The following is a 21905-nucleotide window of genomic DNA, read 5'->3' on the forward strand; positions in this document are numbered from 1 at the left end:
TGGACTCATATCTCAAAGAGTATCAAATACGCATTGTTACTTTTTAGTTAAATATTTAACATTTATTACAACCGTTTAACATAATAAGGACATCTTATTTAACCAATTCAGTATAGCAATAAATATATGTATATATATATATATATATATATATATATATGTATATATATATATATATATATATATAGTGGACTTGTTCAGCTCTAAAAACTTGGCAGCTACCTATGTAGTTTAGAAGTATTGACCCGACTCTTTTTCTGGTTGTCGTCACAGAAGGCTGAAGCGTAAAATGCACAAACAAACCTGTCCTGCTCCTGGCCTGAGTCTTCACCTGACACCTCCATCTGTGGTCCGTGCCGTTGACCTGAAACTCACCTCCACTTGGCTTAACATCTACAATCCACCGGCTCTGCCGGTAATCTGCAGGAGCCTTCTGCACCTGCATTTCACTGGCAGAGACTTATAGGCCAAACCTCTACCCATAGCCTCTGGCAGTAGACTGCAGGTGCCCTCTCCATCTGCTTTTTGTGGTGGACTGCTTCAGTCCAAACTTCTACCTACAGACCCCGCCAGTATACTGGAGGTGTATCCCCCTTCTGTATTTTGTCACAGGCTGCTGCAGGCCAAAACGCCGCCAGCAGTCTATAGTGGTTAACTGCAGGTGTCAGCTCCCTCTTCTGTTTGTTAGAGAGCTTTAGGCCAAACCTCCACCTTGAGACATTGCCAGTAAACTGCAGGTGCTAAACCTCCACCTACAGCCTCTAGCAGTTAACTGCAGGTTCCCCTTTTTAGTATTTTAGTTGTAGACTGCTGCAGTTTAAACCTCTACCTACTGTATAGCCCCTGGCAGTAAGCTGCAGGTGCCCCCTCCACCTGTAATTTAGTTGCAGACGGCTTCGGTCCTATCGTCCACCTCTAGGTTCTGGCAGTTAACTGCAGGAGCCTCCTCCATTCTTCGGTCTTTAAGCAGTCTGCAAGCTTCCTGAACCTCCATCTGTGGTCCGTGCCGTTGACCTGAAACTCACCTCCACTTGGCTTAACATCTACAATCCACCGGCTCTGCTGGTAAACTGCAGGAGCCTTCTGCACCTGCATTTTACTGGCAAAGACCTATAGGCCAAACCGCTACCCAGAGCCTCTGGCAGTAGACTGCAGCTGCCACCTCCATCTGCTTTTTGTGGTGGACTGCTTAAGTCCAAACTTCTACCTACAGACCCTGCCAGTATACTGGAGGTGTATCCCCCTTCTGTATTTTGTCACAGGCTGCTGGAGGCCAAAACGCCGCCAGCAGTCTCTAGTGGTTGAGTGCAGGTGCCAGCACCCTCTTCTGTTTGTTAGAGAGAGCTTTAGGCCAAACCTCCACCTAGAGACATTGCCGGTAAACTGCATTTGCTAAACCTCCACCTACAGCCTCTAGCTGTACACTGCAGGTGCCACCTCCACCTGTAATTTACTTGCAGACGGCTCAGTGGTTTGGTGACATTTGAATTGAATGGATTGAAAAGTCATTGATGTAAAATTGTAAAAAAATGTAATATTTTCTTTGACTGTGAAACATGCCTGATGTCTGCAATAAGTTTTAATTGTGTACTGTCCAAAAACAACAATAAAAAAATGAAAATGCTTGTTGTGGGCAAACCACTGAGGATTAGACTGTGTCTCAGAGGACAACCTCAGAGACCCAAAGCCCTTAAATGTCCATCCATTTGGAAGCTGATTTTCATTCATTTCTCCTTTGCGCATAACTGTAGTTCTGACCTGGATGGAAAAATGCAAATGCAGTTATTGGTACTATCTTTATGTCTATCCTGCAGAGATATTGAGCAGACTGGACGGAAATCCTCCTCTGCGATGCAAAAACATTTTTCCATTTCATTAAACACAAAGATCATGCCTGGCAAACAACGTCTTCGCTTTATTTGTCAGTGCTTTCACAGACACAAAGCACTGACACAAGTAAGAAGGAGCTCATGACCCAGAAGTTCTCCATACAGTTTATAATGCGTTATTGGGATCAATTCTACCATTTTATAATCAAATGAGGACTCATCAAGGAAACCCAATATCTAACACAAATGATAATTGATAAAACTGCTTCAAGTAGCAGCTCTGAACGGCAAAGACAGACACAACACAAAATATCATAAATGAATAATTATAATTTACAGGCTGGTATTGAATCATCTACAGCAGCTTCATTCTGCGGCTATACACACATCTTTGAGACCCTGAGTAGTGCAAATATTCCTCCAGAGCTGAAAGACTTTCAGCTGTCCTCCAACTGCTCCCTGCGGTAGTTTATGTCAATGACCGTACCCTTCTGTCCTGCTCCATGTCTGCATATAATTTAGTATTTGACATATTATGCATAGGGCCGTTAGATTATTTGAAAAGGTCTTTGTGCTTATTTTTTCTGCATCAAAGATGCCAACGATTAGATGTTTTAAGCTGCAGTTCTTCGACTGCATAAAATGCAGGCTATAAAAATTGTGCACAAACTAGAAATTCACGCTGTTCATTAATACTTTTAATTTAATCAATTCTGTTATTTACTCTGTTAATCACTTAATGTATCAAATATAATATAGTAACAGAACAAAGATTCAACAAACTGTACCTTTGTTTGCTACAGTGAACGCACATTCACATGAGTGGAAGATACTGAACCCCAAATGTCTACCTTTCTCATCAATGTGTGACAAAGCGAGGCTGCTATGGGTGCCACGTGCTCATTACAATGAGGATCAGGTGGCACCTTGCATGACCCTCTGCCATCAGTGGTGATGTAGTAAAAAGCACTGAGTATGCAGAAGACTGGAAAGATGTGATATGCATGCCAATACAGTCCATGGGACTGCCAGCATATCGAGCTATTGGCTTCAGGTATTATATTTTCAAAGGCTACTTTAGCGGAGTACTCTTGCTTTCATGCCATTGTCTGGGCCTCTGAGTAAAATGCAGATCCAATGTGGCCAAAGAGAAAACGAAGAGGATGTGTCTAGCTCGTGATCTTCTTGCGGGGCAGGTAGGCATTCGTGATCTGGTTCATCACCACCAGAGCGGGGAAAAGGGCCAGAAAGAGGAAGCCCCACCAGGCCACCCCTTTCACCGTGGCCTGGAACCAGTCTGAGAACATGGCCGCCACCACCGTCACTGTGGATAACAGGTAGACCACCAGGCCACAAGTTGCATGGTACAACTTCAACTTCAGCCTCAGGGGAGAGGAGGACAGACGCAGGAGTTTAGGGAAGATCAAGCAGATACCGCAAGCGGCTTGGAGAACGGTTGCAGCCAAAGTGCTGATGCCCAACCAACTGTGCCAGCTGACCAGGTGGGGAAGCTCTGACACGCTCTTGCTGGCCAACATGAAGCCCAGGCCAGTGGCTGCAGCAATCAGGACCAGGGCCTGACAGAACCAGTGGAGACGGACTTTACACTTCCGAGATTTTAAACAAAAGGGGAATCCTTCCGTCGAGAAGATGAGGATGCCTTCTGTCAAACACAGGCAGTACTGCAACAGAGAGGACAGAAAAGTGTAAATATCGGTGTCTTCATCTCTTTTCTTGCAAAGCAGCTGGTGTGTATGTACATGTGTAAACACATATCAATGAGTTCTGACAGTAAAGGCTTACATCGAAGATTGGCTTCGAAGAACATTTCTTCGTTTTCTCTTCGTTTTCACATTGGATCTGCATTTTATTTAGAGGCCCAGACAATGGCATGAAAGCAAGAGTACTCCGCTAAAGTAGCCTTTGAAAATATAATAACTGAAGCCAATAGCTCGAGATGCTGGCAGTCCCATGGACTGTATTGGCATGCATATCACATCTTTCCAGTCTTCTGCATACTCAGTGCTTTTTACTACATCACCACTGAGCTAGGAGTTAGCACAAGTAATGAATAGCTAACCGTTACATTTAGGTAATGGATGAAGTGTTAGCTAACTCGTTTACTTAGCTATAAGTAATGGATAAACAAATAGTTAGCTAAAAGTTGGCATTGTGCTATAGCATAAAGTTTTCTCCGCAGGCTAAGCCATGGCTACTTAATAAATAAATGTTTAAATCATTAAATGTTTTTTTACAATGTGTTTGTGATCAGTACATATTTACTTTTGCCAGTTTGAGTCATGATCTTCATCATGAGGTATTTCAATCACGCTGTGACATCATGACAACCTGCGGCCCTTAACATATCCAAGTTCAGTATGTAACACGATAACTGACGCAGTGATGCCACACAGTCGCTGCTGTATCTATTATTCACAGTGGAATGAATGCGACACAAAGAATAGAAGGCGTGGGTCTACAGGTGCATGCAGGGTTTACAAGAGAATTCATATTCAACGGTTTAAGCTGTGAATTCACATCATGCATTCTTTTAGTAGTTGAAATTTAAACCAGTCACCAGGGTGTCTCTACATCTATGTGGTTACAAACCTCGTCTTTGGAGTGGCTGGATTTCATCTTGAGAGTTATGCATTCCCAGAACTACGGGAGACCATTTCAGGCATGGACCTGATTTGCACTCTCAGAATAGGGCATTGATTTGTCTTCACACATAATCTTTCAAGATTAATAGTTTTATGTTTATGCAAATAACGGTAAAAAAGGATATTTCATATCTGTATACTCAAGATGAATGTTTGAACAGTATGTGATGTTGTACTTAAACCTACACTAACTGAGTTGTCACAGAGTAGGACGGGAAATGGTGAAGATTGAGTGAAATCTTGAAGTATTTAGTTAAACAGGAGCTGCGAGCTGTGACACAGTCAGGTTGTGTCACAGCGTGTGTGGAAGAAGGAAGATACAGGTGGAAAAACTGGACTGTACACTTACTGCCACAGACATGCACAATGGATGCCAAGAAAACAGACCTGGAAAACAGAGAAACACCTGTGAGCTGCTTACGAGTCAAAAAGACATGACTGAATGACTAGAGGCGTAACCTCCAAAATGCCATTAAGAAATGATCACAGCTGAAGGAAACCAAAGCAGCACAGTTTTTACTTTCAAGCTTACAGTATATAAACATGTAGAGAAGAGCATGATAAATAACGCTAAGGCCAGTAGTTGTTTCTATTAATTACAAAATGGATCTGGTTAATTCAAACTAGAATCCCGTTCAACAGAACTAAAAGCACAGTAAATATGACTCTCTTTTGATGGAGGAATCCACTCACTGGTCCCCGGTCTGGACAGCAGGGAGATGATGAGGGTCAGGCCCAGCCCGGCGACATGAGCCGCGGTCACCGCCGCCCTCCGGAGCCACACGTAGAGCCAGTAGTCCCTCATCCCCAGACCTTCTCCCACCGAGCTGTACTCCACGTCAGACGGCATGCCGCCGATCCCCAGGCCGGCTACGTGCAAAGTCCAGCGGGCGTAGAGGGTGAGGTGAAGCCGCCGCGACACTGCACGAGCTCCATAACCGATTGCCCGGACAGCACTTCCGGGATGTTGTTTTCAAACTTGGTGTCCAGGTAAAGTATCGTATTTCATTATTAATGTACGTTCTTATTTAGATAACTATTTGTATATGACGTTACATTAAAATGTGCAACGGATTTAATATCAAATGAATAGGGCTTTGTTGCGTGGGTTCTGAAGTCTCTATCTTTTCCACTCGGATTCATCGCCCAGAGAAGAATGTGTTTCTCCGGTGACACATTCGCGGTATTTCTCGTCACACTTCCGGGTTTGACTCGTCGGTGAAGGCCGAAGAGTATGAGAGAAGTGAGATGGTTCACTTCCTTTCCCGCTTTTCAATTCAGTTGTTTGCTATTCAGACAGATGGGGTTCCCTCTCAGGGAACTCGAGCTGCGTAAAAATGCTGTGGGAACGCCTCTGCGTGACCGCGTCATGAAGCACGTGTGAAATCTAACCAATGGCGAGCTGAGACGTCATAAGCGGGCGACGCCAGGACCAGGACGCTATGAAGGGACCCGAAAGGCAGGACCATTCATCTCTGTGCCTTCATCTAGTGCACATAAAGTTTGACGTAGTAGTAATGGCTGAGCGGTTTGCACAGTGTGACAGTGTGCCCCCCCTTGCACCCGTTTCATTACGGGCAGGGACTCGCACGCCTTGTGCACCGTCTGCTTGGGCGTGGAGTACGCTCAGCTAGCCCTCGAGGGGGCTAGCTGTGGAGACTGCGAGCGCCTGTCGTTGCGCTCCAGTCTCTCTCGTCGAGCCCTCTTCACAACCGGTAAGCTGTGGTTTCTGCCTTCCCGCAAAGTTCCTCCGCGCCGGTGCCTGCCGTTCTTCCTGGACGTCCACACTGAGGCGTCGGCGTCCTGAGGGAAACCGGTGTCCGCTCGCGTGTACAACCCGCATACGGCTTTGTACTCTTCTTTAGCTGAGGCTAGGCGACACGGCTATGTGAGCATGGGGGTCAGGGCCCGAAGAGTGATCCCCACCGGAGGGTTCACGGTGTTACCGCACTATTCGGTGCTCCCTTCCCCCCAGTACTCTCCGGGAGTCAGTCCGCTGTCCCCGCCCCTCGGGGCCGGTGCCCTTGAGAGACTTTTTGGGAGAGTGGCGAGCCCTCCCCAATGTATCTCAATGGGCCCACCCAGTTCAGTTCAATTTTTCGGGGTGGTACCCACAGTGGTAGACCCCCAGCAGGCTCGAATATCGGAGCGAGAAGTACAGACCCTGCTGTGGAAGGGAACCATAGAACGAGTTCTTCCTCCAGATAGAGTTGGGCTATTACAGCCACTACCTCATCGTTCCAGAGCACAGGAAGTTCCTGAGCATGCGTGGATGCTGCTCTGGCGCCAGTGCATCTCCAGGGCATCCGCATTTTGAACTACATAAATGACTGGTTGATTCTAGCGCCATCCGAGCGGCTGGCGGCCCAACATCGAGATGTTGCGCTTGCCCACATCAACCGTCTGGGGCTGAGACTCAACGCCAGGAAAAGCGTGCTGTCCCCAGTGCAGAGGACCACCTTCCTGGGAGTTATTTGGGATTCTACGACGACGCGGGCACATCCGTCTCCCGCTCGAGTAGTTTCTACCCTCCCTGCTGTCGAGACAGGGGCCGAGGCCCAGGGGCTGGAGACTCCATGCCGAGGTGGACCTATTTGCCTCCAGAGAGACTTCTCATTGTCCTCTGTGGTTCTCCCTGGTTGTTCTTCTCCCAGGGGTTCTGGAGAGGGTCCGTCAGGACGGCGGCCTACTGCTAGTAGCCCCGCTCTGGCCAGCCCGAGTATGGTTCGCGGAGCTTTTGTCGCCACTCCAGAGCCCCCGCTACGAGGAAGGCGTATGCCGGTAGATGGAGGCTTTTTGCCACTTGGTGTGGGGAACGACAGCTGGACCCAGTTAACTGCACAGTTGGTTCAGTACTGGAGTTCCTGCGGGAACGTTTCTCCACAGGTCTATCCCCGTCTACTATCAAGGTATATGTGGCGGCCCTGTCGGCAACTCATGCCCCACTAGAAGGGTGTTCTCTGGGGAGACACCCACTGATATCCCGCTTCCTTCGTGGCACCCTGAGGCTGAGGCCAGCCTAGAGTTCCGTCCTGAGACCTGGCCGTTGTACTCGAGGGTCTCTCCGGCGCTCCCTTCGAGCCCATGGCAGAGGTCGCAGTGAAGTATGTGGCTCTTAAGACCCTCTTCCTGCTTGCTATTTCTTCCCTCAAAAGAGTTGGAGATATGCAAGCCCTCTCGGTGGCCCCATCGTGCTTGGAATTTGCACCCAGTATGGTGAAGGCGTTCTTACTACCCTACCCCGGTTACATTCCAAAGGCCCCGTCCACTACAGTTAGGCCTACTGTGCTGCAGGCATTCTGTCCTCCACCGTTCCTGACGTCGGACCAGGCAAAGCTCAACCTCCTCTGCCCAGTCAGAGCCCTAGACCTCTATGTCCGCAGGATCGCCCTGTGTAGGCTCTCCGAACAGTTGTTAGTGTGCTTCGGGCTACCCAGTACTGGGGGCCCTGTGTCTGAGCAGAGGATAAGCAAGTGGGTGGTTGAGGCCATCATACTTGCTTATGAATCGGCTGGCCAGCCCGCACCTTTGGCTGTCCGGGCCCATTCTACCAGGGGTATGGCGGCTTCTAAAGCCCTTTTCTTGGGAAAAGTATCGCTGCACGACGTTTGCATGGCGGCAGGCTGGTCCTCTCCCCACACGTTCGTCAGATTTTACCGTCTAGACCATAACTCTACGCCTGGAGCACAAGTGCTCTCGTCTGAGTGTGCGCATTAACTTCACACCACGGCCACTTGCTCTTATGGCAGAGTGGGTATTGGCGTTCCCACATCGTTTTTACGCAGATCGAGTTCCCTGAGAGAGAACGTCTCCGGTTACGAATATAACCTTAGTTCCCTGAAGGGAACGTGACGCTGCCTAACTTTGCCATACTCCTGGCTTGGCTTGATTCGGCCTTTCAGAGATGAATGGTCCTGCCTTTTGGGTCCCTTTATAGCGTCCTGGTCCTAGCGTCGCCCGCTCATGACGTACCAGCTCGCCATTGGTTGGATTTCACACGTGCTTCATGACGCGGTCACGCAGAGGCGTTCCCACAGCGGTTTTACGCAGTGTCTCGTTTCCTTCAGGGAATTAAGGTTACATTCGTAACCGGACACGTTTTGGTTACTTCCCCCCATCCGACGCGATTTACCTCATATATATATATATATATATATATAGTAGAATTAATGATATAGTGTGTCGTTTATAATCATTATGGAGGCAAACACTTTATGGATATACTGTATATTGAATCACAGAAAAACGTGTCACGTATTGCTCTGCTCAAGCCGCTTAAGTAAAGGTTCACAAATTAATTAAGACTGACTTCTTGCATTGTTTAACAAAGTATATAATGTCCTGTTTACCACGTGACATTGGTCCTTAAGGTTGCATGTCATTTTGTTAAAATGTTAATGTTTAAAAAATGTTCAACATATTTCTATGGTGGTTCCTTTATTTTGAGGCTCTTTTTAATCGACAGTAACATTCCCATATGTATCATTTTTAAATACACAACTGGGTGCCAAATTATTTTTGGGGTAGTGCAGCTGGTGTTAAGTGCACAAATGCCCCATTAAAAAGTGGCAAATAATTTTAGACCAAGTTAACATACAAAATCCCAGTATATGAATCTGACCAGCACCACAGCAGTGATGATAATCATACTGCGGCTTCATTATTCACTGACAACCAACTTAGAACACTATAAGACCCTGAAGAGAGTTTAGTGAATGTCACCACAAAAGAGAATAAACTGAATCAACATGTACAGCTTTAAAATAAGTTAAAGAAACAAAGTGGAAAGGACATTTTAATACATTCTTATAAACCATATTTCATTTAGCAGCATAATCGGATGGTCTTGAGGTATTTCTAAATCCATACTCTAAATTTCATCCCCCACACACACACACACACACACACACACACACACACACACACACACACACACACACACACACACACACACACACACACACACACACACACACACACACACACACACACACACACACACACACACACACACACACACACACACACACACACACACACACACACACACACACACACACACACACACACACACACACCGAGAGAGTGCAGTTGGCTCCCTCTTAGTGGCTTGTAAGGCAGGCACTCTTAATGGTGCAGTTTTGGCTGTGGGACAAAATAAACAAATTGTTATTTATTTGCAAACAGATCTGTACACATATTCAACTGAGATCTATCCCAAATGGGTAAAATACCACAGGTGACGTGATAGGTGAATTTGAAGGTTTGATAAGACACTTCCTTAACGCTTAGTTGATGGTAACTCTGTTCATTTCTTTTTGGGGGCGCAACAGTAGCAATATCGAACAAAGCATCACACGTACTCTAAAATAAAAAATGCCCTCATTATAGGAACTGTCCACACATTTTATTTAGCCGTCTTTAAGAGGCAGGTATTATTTTCCAGTAAACAGTTTTGAACGGTCCTTTGCAGCTTGGAATCAGTTCCAATGAAGAGCCAGAACTGCTGCATGTTCCTTTAAACTCACAAGCTGACCTGAAGCGGATTAACGCTTGGTCCCAACTACACCGTTGTTCTGACCGAAATTTGATGATTCTTCAACAATGTGTTTAGGAACACAGAATAAAGTTAGGACATCTGCCCCCCTTAAGCAGTTAGCTTGTTGTTTTTGTTACCTATGTAGGAAGCCAAAGTCATTCTGGCAGCTGTGTAGTGCTAGCGACTATCACAAGACCCAAGCCTTTGGTACTGGGGATCAGGATCAGCTGTTAGTGGCCGATGGGCAGCACAGTACCGCTCCAGAGACTGCATGGAGTTACAGTATGATGTGTTCAAGGGGTATTCGGTCAAAACGAGGTAAATTAAAAAGGTCATGGAATTTCACTGGTGTTGACATGGACTACATTATCTAGGGTGTTTCTGCTCCTCTCTAGTTCTAACTCACCTTTTGTGTGCCCAGTTTCTTTTCCACTCCACCAGACAGCCCCCCGCTTTTGCTGTCCTTCCAGAGGTAAAAGTTTGAGCGCGGAGAGGACGACGACGTGGCAGAGCTGGACGAGGCGGGCAGGCGGTACGCTGAGGGTTTCGAGGACGGAGAATGCTCCTCAATGCCGCTCCCCTTGCGTTTCTTCACAAGGTGCTCAAAGCCCCTCCCGCTGCCCTGCCCATGCAGTCCTGAGTCCCCCACACCGCCCCTGCTGTGGGAGTTGTTGGTGGCAGAGGAGGAGGAGGGGTCCGGGGAGGAGGAATGGCCCAGAGGAGTGTGTGCAGTGCGTCTATAAGTCCAGACCACCTTGGCAGCAGGTGAATGGGACTCTGAAGGGGAGGGCTGGGGGCGGGGTTTTCCACTGGGGGAAAGCGTGCCATTGGTCTGTCCGTGCGGGAGAGGGGACGAAATGGGAGGTTTAGAAGAAGAAGATGACGAAGATGACGAGGAAGAAGAGGAGGAGGAAGAGGACGACGACGACGACGACGAGCCAGAGGAAGGTGGGCGGCCTCGGTCCTGTAGAACGATGGCGTTCCTTTCAGGGCCAGAATGCTCCCCTTCCTGGGATGGGGCCTTCCGCTTCCGGAGGGCCGCGGCGGCAGCGGCCTCCTCTCGCAGCTTCAGCATCTGCTTGCTGGGACGCCCCACCGGGTTCTTGGATCGCCTGGCGCCCGTCTGACGCGCCGCCACAGGCTTACCCGGAGACGCCACGTGGCCGCCCCCGATGCTGCTTCCGGAGTTCTCTGACTGAAAGGCTGCCGGGACCCTCCCCGGACCGCGGCTGGAGGAGGAGCAGGACGATGCTGCTTTGAGGGAGGAGCTGATGTGACTTCCTGCGCGGACTTTGGAATGTAATGGCGAGGAGGAAGTGATCGTGTTTGCCGAGGAAGGTGGAGATTGAAGGTCTGTTGCCTGAGGTATTTTTCTGTTAAGTAAGTCAATCCAAAAAACAGGATAAGTCAGAACTGAAGAATTATATGCCAACTACGACACACAACTCTGCTAAAGAGATGGATGTAGGGGCTTTGCAATGGGTCTCCATCTTAGTCCTGAGTCCACTGACTCCTCACTGCTGCTATTCTGGGCAGCAGAACACACCATCTGCTCCATCTCTTAGTGACTAACACGTGGGTTACACTCTAGTTTATCGGAAAGATCTGCTGTCACAAGCCTATCGGAAAACGAACAGAGGGGGAAATGAAAGACCTCTACTGAGTGATCTCTCATTTTAAGCAACGGTCCTGAATATTTGTAGTGTCAGAAGATCATTTTTTCACTTCAATATGCTGGAGGGGAAGCCACTGAACACCTCTGGTGACCTTGTAGTATTAACATCACCTCAGTTTGTTCATTTGATATATCGATGGGGTGTGATAATCTTTATACACGAAACTGGTACCACACACTGCCAGCCTTATTTTCAGTGACAGAATATATATGAGGTATTCAGTTTAAGTGAGCAATTCCTCTTAAGAACATTATAATCTGAAGGAAATGAGAGTCTTACTTCCACAGATGTGCGCTGATGTGCTGCTCCAGCATGCTGCTGAGAGCCGACCTCAGGTGATGAAGCCTCCGGTCGAACGTGTAGATGCCGTGAGCCAGCGCGCGGCTGCCAAACGAACACATCTGGAGAAAGAAGACTGCGTGTAAAGTCCTGCAGTATTCTGTGGCCTACCAAGAGATGCTCAAATGAAAATCTGTGCTCTGACGCACGAGGCGCTCGCAACTAGCAGACAGACTTTTCCTGCATAGAGGTCAGTAAATCCCAGCTAAACAAAGGAGACACATGAGAGTTTAGCAGCACCAGGAGCTCGCTACTCTTTGCGCTATGAGGGACTCCAGTACATGCTGCTCACCGCTAGTGGTCTGGGATGTGCAGCAGAACACAGGAACCCAGCAGGCTCCTCGGGTCCTTCTGCCTCGCTGTCATCGCTAGAGATTCGCCCGTGGACCAATGGGGAGGGGGCTCGGCGACCTCCCTCCTCCTGATGCTCGTCGTCCTCCGTGTTGCTCTCAGACACTGTAGTAGACCGACTGAAAAAAAAAAAAAAACACAATACATACAAGTTTTCAGATTCGCTTGAAATAAAAGGCCAATCAATTCAATTACAACTGCACAAAAAAAAACAAAGACCAGATGTGTAAATGTTCTGTCCTTAACCTTCACAATGTGGCGTGGTTAGACCCACTGAGCTGCTGGTCAAGTCAGGGGATTATATGAATTCAGACTAGACCACAGGAGCTCAATTAAGTTTAATTCCTGTCAATGGTCATATTCAACATTGTTTATTTGATTAGAATCACAGACTCCTCTTAAAACGGGGCCTTGTAATATTCTTCACACCCCTGTCAACAAAACAACAGACAAATCAAAGAGTTCTCAGTAATTACTGATGTCACGGAGCAGAAGCTAAGCTCCTCCCTGATCACCATGTTGGGAGGATGCTTGTAGACACACGTGGCGCGTTCAGACAACAGAAATTTGTCTGAACACGGTGTATCATTACCTGGGTGCACAATGGGGGATGAAATACCTGAAAATAATAACCCCCCCCCTTCATAAAGGTTATAGGAGGTGTTTGTTCAAACTGTGTTAGAGAGATGTATCCATTGGTGTGGTCACTCCATTTGTTACATCATAAATGATAGCAGCTAAATAAGACTTCCCAGTAAACATCGAAAAACCACCCCCCACCACATGGTCAGCAGGTTGAATGTCCGGCTAACAGGTTACCTTAAACTAGGGCCGTGTTCCAGCTGGGCCACTGATCCCTAGGCCGGCACGTCAGCCCACACTGATGGTTAATTAATGAGCTGGATGCCTCGCAGAGTGGGCGTGCCTGGCATCGGCCTTTTACGTGGAAGGAAACGTAAGGCTTGGCTTAAACCTTGCCCCCCCCCCAACTGTGTAAAATGGCTAATGGCACCTGATGACTGATGGAGCGGTCTCGAGTCATTATCGGGCCGATAGTGAGCACGTGAGTAATCATTTGCTTTCACCGTACACAGCCTCAGTACAGGTCCCTCACCTGAAAGCAGGGAGGCTGGCCAGAGGCCTCCTGCAGTGTGGAGCACCCGCCTGCTCCTTGGGGGGCTCTGGGCTGGGAGATCGTCCAGCAGAGGAGCCCCCATCCAGGGATTGGGCCCCTTTCTCACGGACCTTGGTCTTCAGTTCCGCCACCAGCAGGTTGAAGTTCTTGCTGCGGCCCACCACTTTCCGTCGTTGGTGGATGGAGTGGATCTGAGGACACAGGATCCCGGCCATGAGTACCGCTTCCCCTTCAACTCACTCCATTTTAGCGGCTTACATTAGTAGGTGGCCACGATAAGACACAATGATGATAAGCCTTGAATGATCAACTTGACACATTGCAGCAGGGTCCCGCTCAACATTTTAACACCATTCCATCACCATGGAGCCCAATATAGCAGGTTGGAGGTGGAAAGAAGAGGAAATGAAGACAGAGACATATTTATTGATACAAACCATCAATTTCACTCATTGATGACCTCACTTAACAATTTTCTTTATACGTGTATCAATCACATGGGCCGCTCCAAATCAACATTAAATGCACCACGCCTACTGAAAAGAGAACTCCTGTTATAAACTGTTATAGCGGCTTCTCTGGTCACTCCAGTCATTTCCTCTCCCAAAACTAAATAATGGCAGGCGTTTTTATTTTGACTGCAGCATTAAGTTTATGCCAAACAAAACGGTGCACACACGGACAAATCGCCTCCTCAGGCTTCCTTGTGTCAGGTTGTCTAAAAGCAATGCAGCATTTAATCCAAATAAAAAAACGCACCATGACATCACTGCCAGTGAACTCTTTGCAGAACGGCGTGCTATACTCAACATGGGGAAACATTTATCTACTTACTCAGGGGAATGCGACTAAATTGTCCATTTTACATAGCGGCCGTTTTCGTCTGGATGTCATTTTTTAGAACATGGTTGTGAAAAAAAAAAAAAAAGATGACAAATGAAACGAAACCATTTAAGTTTACTATTCTAATCTATTAAAACTGGAGAAGAAGCTTACTCATAAGCATTAATCATGTTTATGCAGATAGTATTTTGGTTGAAGATTTCTCTTATGACCCAGAAAGGGATATCATTCATTCGGACTGATACTTCCGTTTGTTTAGTTCACTTGTCAGACCTGAAATGTTTGACAGAAATCTCACATTACCAGTTATAGATCAAAATAAAACCGCAAAGGCTCATTCTACCGTTAAAGCTACACTTAGATATTGGGATAACTTTTAGAACTATCAGAACTCTAATCCACTGGCAAAAAAAAGCACCTGTTTATTTTTGAATTGCTGCATCAGTGTTGCTTATAAATGCTGAAATGACAGCATGAGACAGGTAGTAGGCTGTTGCCTTCATTTCCTGTTAGTCAGGTCATCCTGTCTCTCCCTCACTTCCTGCTCCACACAGCGACCAGCGGGTCTTCCTGTGCTGGGGGCTATTTTCACCACTCTGTATCACAAGTGAGTGTCTGCCTGTTGTGCAGCTCTAAAGTTGAACTGATGCTACACACCCCTAGAGGAGGGTTTGGAGCAGAGTATTTCACCGCACTCATCAGCAGACGAGTACCATGTTCTCGCCTCTAGCACACGCACACACGCACGCAGTGTGTTGGGAGCTTACGTTGCATGTCAGCAGGCGAGTGCAGACCTTCTTCCTGTCAGGGTCCAGGACGCCACAGTGTTTGTCCAAGTCACACTCCCGCTCTGAGGAAACACCGCCACAGCATCAACAACAGACCCCCACACACGGGGAAGTGCTGCATGGCTTCAGAAACGTAGGAAGTACTGTACTAAAATATTAGTTGGAGGTACTAATACTTCAGTTGAGTATTTCTTTGTTATGTAATAAATGTATACTAATACATTGCATAGCAGAGGGAAATATGTGCTTTTTTAACTTCAATAGATGTCAGTGTACCTCTTTCCAGATCCATTTCTATGTAAATAAAAGTAGTTCATATAAACTCCACATTTACCAGCAGCTACATTAAAAGGGATGAACTCATTAAAGCAACAAAAAAAGATAATCCAATGACTTATAGAATATAGATGCACTATTTTAAAATAGGCGCTCTGCGTAATGAGTAGCATCCTTTTAGAAGTCTTTAGAAATATTTTGAGTAGCAGTTTTAATTTTTTGGACCAGTACATCTACAAAAAACATCACATTTTTTAAACATCCACCAGATTTGAATGAGGGCTAAACTCAACAGTTCACAGTTAAAATCTACATTTGAACTGTCTGCAGCTTTTTCACAACTTTATTTTTCATCATTCTGCACCAAGTCATGAGCTACGCTGGAAAAATGTCCCACGATCATTAATTTCCTCAGGCCTCTCCACATCAGGCCAGCTACAAACAGTGATTCTACTGAATAGTATTAGATATTCTGTAGAATTAGATCAGTGGTTTTTCTACTTGTGTAACCAAAATCATTTCCACCAAACTAAGAGCATTGCTAAATCCAAAGTAACAATTGATTCAATTGTTTTATGTTGCGCAACATCGTGCTTCAATCCATATTTCTTAGTGTTAAACCTTGCATTAAACATTTCCTCTGCAGGTATGCACTGACACGGTATATTCATTAGAGAAAGGGTAGTACCAGACTCACCCTCTTTGTCGCTCTTGGGCGTGTGCTATCCAGAGGAAATACGCAATTACAACTAGCCAAACCAATGACAATAAATCTTTTGGGATGGCCAGTGTCAGCCGTAGTGTCAGTATTGTTACTTTTCAGCATGCAATGAATGCCGTTAGCACCGTTTCATATGTTGGTGTCAAATGTTTTGACATAACTATAATAACTTCTGCAGTTATAAAATACTGCTTTATTAGTATTATAATTTATTTTTGTGTCTAATAAATTTTGATTTTTCTGCAGGTCGAAATGCCCAACAGATAAAACTAGATGACACTTATATATATTTCAATTGCATACGTTACACAAACAGTTCATATTTTACTTACTGGAGGCCACTTTGTTGTAGGGTCTGGGGACCCGGTGGCTCGGCACAGCAGAGCCCTGGGGGGAGTCCTTCCTCGGGTTGTGGGTGGGGGGCCGGTCACTAGGTGAGGGCCGACCAGGCGGGGTGCCTCCGTGCAGCCAGGGCGGATCTCGGAGAGACAGCGGTGGGGAGCTCATTGGAGCCTCCAGAGGCGGCGGCTGCTTGAATACTGACGAGTCAGTGTGGCCGCTGTGGGAGGGCTTGTCCAGCGGGGAATGTCTGAGGGATAGAAGAGCATCACAGTCACAACACTGGCCATAATATACATATATTCGATCTGCCTGTTTAGTCGTTTGGCTTTAATGTGATCACACCATCAGACAGCATCATGTGATCAGTGGTTCATATTTGTTAAGTGCAGCTTGTTTATGGAGTCAGTATTTCATGTTCTTCCCTTTTCAAATATATCAAATGTTTGTTGTCTAAGAATTTTTTTCACAATCAACCTGTCTAATGCCTACCAATGGATACAGTAGTTTGTTTGTTTAAAGTTGTGTGCCAGTCCATTTCTTAGCCTCCCTGAAGGCTGTAAAAAACGACCGGCCCAGAATTCACTTGTTGTTTACTTTGGTTTTAGGTAAATTTCATAAAACAACATATGGTGTTAAGAGAGCTTGACAGGTTCTGATACGTTTGGACGGAGGCAGCCAGTGATTATGTTGGATAGCTAACCGGTAAACAAGGTTCTAGTAGTATGCTATGTTACGACTGCACCCCAGTACTAGCCATTCCCTCAGCATACTTTGAAAGAAGGGAGAAAAGCATATTTGTCAAAATGTAAAACCATCTCTTTGATTCTCTGCCACTTGTTCATGCCCTGGCTCAACAACAGGAAGGCTTTTCCAGTTTGACAACCATTTGACGAAATAAAAACATTTGGAATATAGAAAATGAATACCTTTCTAATTCATTCCTGCCACTTTATTATTGCAGTTAGTCTAAACCAGTCCACACTGCACGCATGTTGTTGTGCTTACCTACTGATGCACACAACTTGTTTTAAGATAAACAATAAAGCAAGTATCGCAATAGTGCCATTGAGCCCTGGGGACTCCCTCCTCCCCAACTCACCCCGCTCGGTTCTTACCGTACTCCATCCTTGGAGGTCTTGGAGTGTCTGTGCTGGGGGGGAGTGGAAGGCGAAGGTGGAGCCGTCCGTGGCTGCGCGGCCGCCGGGCCTCGGCCTTCCCACGATGACGCGGAGGCAGCATTGGTCCCGTGGGAAGGGGAATGGCCGTGGTGGGGCCTCGGCTGGGGAGCGGGGGTGGGGGAGCGCAGTCGGGCGAACAGCTTGGCCAGAGGGCCATGTCGCCGCTCGCAGTGCTTTTCAAACGCCTGCGGCTTGACGACCTGGCCACAATGGCTGCACACCACCAGGTAGAAGTCATCATGGCCGGGGTAGAGGCCAAAGATGGACATGTCTTCCAAGAGATACAGACGACACACAAATCAGGCCGCATACGCGACGGAGTCACAGACAAGGCAGCTGTATTATGAAGAGTGCATTTCAGTGCCCAACTTTCCTGCATAGTGACATTGTCATCTAGGAAATGATGATGTAATCGCTTTTAATCAAAAATATGCACATTGGAGGATTCCATTCCTTGACTGGGTTATTATGAAAAGGCAGTGTCCTTTAATGTGAGGGTTGACCGATCCAAATGATGGACACTGGTCGTTACCACACTTTCGTTCCACTTGCACTATTATCTCCCCCGGCCGTACATAATAGGTATGACTGCAGAATGGTGGTAGTGCTGCGGGGCAGCAAAGGAAGTTACAAAACAAAATGGACGTCGGCGTGAAAGAGACAGTGGGACTCGCATAATGTCCGGTCACCATCCTCTCTCAAACCTAAACTGGACAAATGGACATTAAACCAGCAATTTTTGTATTTCTGTAAAACCAACTTAAATTGGTTAAATTACTGAATCAACTTAAAGAAATACCCAAATATATGTTAAAAAAAGATGGATAAAAACTGCCACAAGAGAAAACTAATTCTGAAGTTAAAATCTATTTAAATGTGGTCCTTAATAATGTTTTGGCTCCCAAGAGACATAGATGTGGCAGAAGGTGCCATCAAAGTCTTTTGATCTCATTAGTCATGCTCCGACACAAAGGGGACGTGTCTGTTGGACAGCTGCTGCTACAAACAGCCAGGATGGCTTCCAGAGGACGCCCTGGTCTCTGCAAACAGATGCGTGGACTGTCTCTGGACTACGCTGGGGACCAAAGGGAAGATGAGGCACAGCTCACAGAGACATTGCCGGCAGACGGACATTACAGGTGGACGTCGGAAGGACGATCAGGTCCATGCTCTCTTGTTCTCACATGTCCCAAACCACAGACTTTGGTGTGTCCTGTGGGTGACGTGTGTGACTTACCCTCCTTACTGAGTGACATAGCCTCTGCAGCCTTTTTGCCATTCTTGCTGCACTCATCCCCATCAGGCCCTGAAACATCACACACATGTTCATCAAGCGCCTTCAGAGGTCAAGCGAGCCAAAAGTTGCATCTCAGGTTCAGTTGAAAGACAAAGCCTAACCATGAGGCTAGGATTCCTAAGGCTAGGATTTATGAAGGGCGGATATGCAGGTCATCGGTCATTGTTGTCACTTTTTTAACAGCAGCTATAGATGTTGTGTGCTGGAAGAGGACTTGATATGATAGTTATGGGAAAGGTAGCAGTTGTAGGGATGCCAGACAATCAGTGAGCGCACATACTGAAAGATGGGGAAGGCAAAAGAGCACTTGTGCAGCAGAAGTGACACATATGAGATTGCCTGTCGCATACAGACTCGTTACTACCGACTGAATGGAGGCTTTGACGGCTACGAGAAGATCACATTGAAAAGACCTCAATGTAACGTTCGCTCATATCTGGGCCAGAATTTACATGGTGGCAACAGCATCCGACTCCTCCTCCTCCGTGTCTACTCTCGGGGCACCTAGCTAGCATTCTCATGCTAACGCTAGCTGCCTCATCGTCTATGGAGAGCTCCCTTGCTAGCTCGCTAGCCTCGCTCCCCACAGCAAGAAGTTGCTCGCCCGACCATCCACACTAGCCTGCTTCCGCTCTGATGCCACCAGTGCGTTCACTCAAATTAAACACTGGCAGCTTGTTTCATGGCCACCACGGTTAATCAGAGTAGAAGGGTTACACTTGAATAAGTATCACTTGTTTTTTTTCTTGAAGACCGCTTTGGCAGTTGGACCCGGGAGGGAGCAACACGTTACCCACCCAGCGCTAGGACCCGGCAGGGTCTTTGTTTGGGTAACACGGTTAGCTCTGTCCTCCGTTTACACGAAAATAAGCAACAGCGCTTTGGTTAAATGACTTCGTAGCTGCTGGTGTTTGCGTCAGTGTGCCTCCTTACCCTCCGCCGCTGTCACACCGGCCCACTCGGCCCAGGCACTCCAGCTTTGACCCACAAAATCATCGAGGCTAGGCACCCGCCGATCCAGAGCAGCCATTACTTTTACTGCGCGTTCACGCACCGCCATCATCACTGCGCGGCAAGCCGCTTACGTCATATATCGCGCTCTCGACAGGAAAAGAAGTTCCTGCGTGCGCGTTCAGGGGACACCCACACACACTGGAGTGGAGCAGAACATCTGTAGATTGGGTCTCTGTGTGTGAACGCAGTGAGCTTACTGAGTATATAAGCACAGTGATGCGAAAAAATAAATGGTGGGAACATAGGGAAATCCCGCGTCGTTATCAAAATATTGACGCATCCACATTTAAACTAAAGTTAGTTGGAAACAAAACAACTCGTTTATGATACGCAAATATCTGTCTGAATGCAAACACGTGCCCACATCAATATCAAGACTTTGAAGAAAGGTAAGTTAATTTGTTTCAAAGCAGATAGGGGAAATATAATGATACTATTAAAATACCGTATTGATCCACAGGGGGGTTGTTGTATGTTAAAGATGCCCATATTTTAAAGGATAAATAAATATAACAAATAAAGAACTGCTTCAATTGAATGGGCAGTATTAATGCAAGTATTTTGAGTTTAGAAGTTATCACACAGTTTATGCAAATTAAAGTAAGGCGAGCCTAAAAAAAGGCCAAGACCCACTTCAATAACAGAGCGTTTCCATCCTTTATATCCAATAAAATATGTAAAGATGTGAGCATCCGTTTGGGGCCCCACTGCAGAAACAACCGCTGTTGGGCCCGCTGAATAACTCTTCTCATACATTACGGCCAGTACCAATGTCTGCAGCCTCGTTGTCTCCACAGGACCAACATGAACTTCTGTTCACAGGGGGTGTGGAGTACGAAGAGAGCGTTTTCTGCTGTAGGGATCAGAACACACAGGTCTCCACACGTGCACTCACCTTTCCTAATCCCTGCAAGTGAATAAGCCTCACACATGTGAGTCAGAGCCGCGCTGAAACACTCGCTGTGAGGCTGTGATGTAACTGTACGCCACATGTATAGTGCATACGTGTCTGGGATCTTTTACAGTCACCACATGATCATCGCATCATCAACTCAATTTTTCCGTCTGTCCAATTTGTCCAATTACTTTTCAGTATTTTGTTGTTTGTGTTTGATAGAACCAAGAAAAAAATCTAACGTTATTGAACAAAACCCTTTGGAATTGGTCATTTTGTATTTTAAATACTCCAAATCCTTGCTCTGGGGATCAAATGGTTAGAGAGCTCAGTCTTTAGGTCTTCAAGTTCATCGGATTGTCTCTAAGGTAAATATTTGATCTGAGTCCGACAGATGTCAACTAGCTTGATGTATAATTTATGTCTGGATCTGTCTACAGGTATTATATGCATAGTGATGGTTATAATATCGAGCTAGCAATCAATGCGAACAACGCTAGCGGGTAGTATTAGGAAGAGGGAGATTGAGAGCTTGTATGTTCATGATAACCTTATCAAGAGACGTCTGATCACCTTTTATTCTACTGTAGTGTACCACAGGACCATTTATGTGTGAAAATGGTTTTATCTTCTATATTTACAGAGTATGGCTGTAGAGATATTAAACCAATAATACATTCAACTTGAGTATAAAACAAAATCATTCATCCATCTAGCTTTGTTTTGCTTGTTGTCCTTAATCTTCCAAAGCTTTGTTGTCAATGGGTACAAAAGCATGAAATCTGACTCCAGTTTGCATGAGTCATCTTGACAGTCAGGAAGTCTAGGTGTAAATCTATTATGATGGCAAACATTAAATTAAATAAATGGAATAATCATTAAACCTCACACGCATCTTTGTTTTAAATGCAGTCAGGTTGTAGTGCATTATTGGAATAAAACATATCCCTATGCTATCCCTCAGAGCACTGAGGAGACATACGTCACGTCCAGACTGAGTCACGCGTGCATGCGCAAAG

The 21905-nt window shown here is 46.3% G+C and overlaps 2 protein-coding genes across 2 annotated transcripts; both read right to left on the bottom strand.

Moving 5' to 3' along the window:
• Positions 1-1891: 1891 nt before the first annotated feature.
• Positions 1892-7417, bottom strand: LOC119194104 (probable transmembrane reductase CYB561D1). The gene is made up of 3 exons (XM_037448188.2): positions 5186-7417; positions 4842-4879; positions 1892-3511 (listed from the first exon to the last, which is right to left on the bottom strand). Exons 1-3 carry the CDS (start codon positions 5340-5342, stop codon positions 2999-3001), a joined length of 708 nt encoding a protein of 235 aa, XP_037304085.1. The 5' UTR covers positions 5343-7417; the 3' UTR covers positions 1892-2998.
• A 1495-nt stretch (positions 7418-8912) lies between these two features.
• Positions 8913-20144, bottom strand: atxn7l2a (ataxin 7-like 2a). The gene is made up of 10 exons (XM_037448231.2): positions 19911-20144; positions 18918-18986; positions 17618-17951; positions 16493-16749; positions 15143-15225; positions 13512-13723; positions 12339-12516; positions 11987-12108; positions 10438-11404; positions 8913-9637 (listed from the first exon to the last, which is right to left on the bottom strand). The coding sequence occupies exons 1-10, from the start codon at positions 20038-20040 to the stop codon at positions 9620-9622; spliced, it is 2370 nt and encodes a 789-aa protein (XP_037304128.2). The 5' UTR covers positions 20041-20144; the 3' UTR covers positions 8913-9619.
• Between the last annotated feature and the right edge of the window lie 1761 nt (positions 20145-21905).

This window comes from Pungitius pungitius, chromosome 8, assembly GCF_949316345.1.
Source record: "Pungitius pungitius chromosome 8, fPunPun2.1, whole genome shotgun sequence".
In the NCBI taxonomy this organism is placed as follows: Eukaryota; Metazoa; Chordata; class Actinopteri; order Perciformes; family Gasterosteidae; genus Pungitius; species Pungitius pungitius.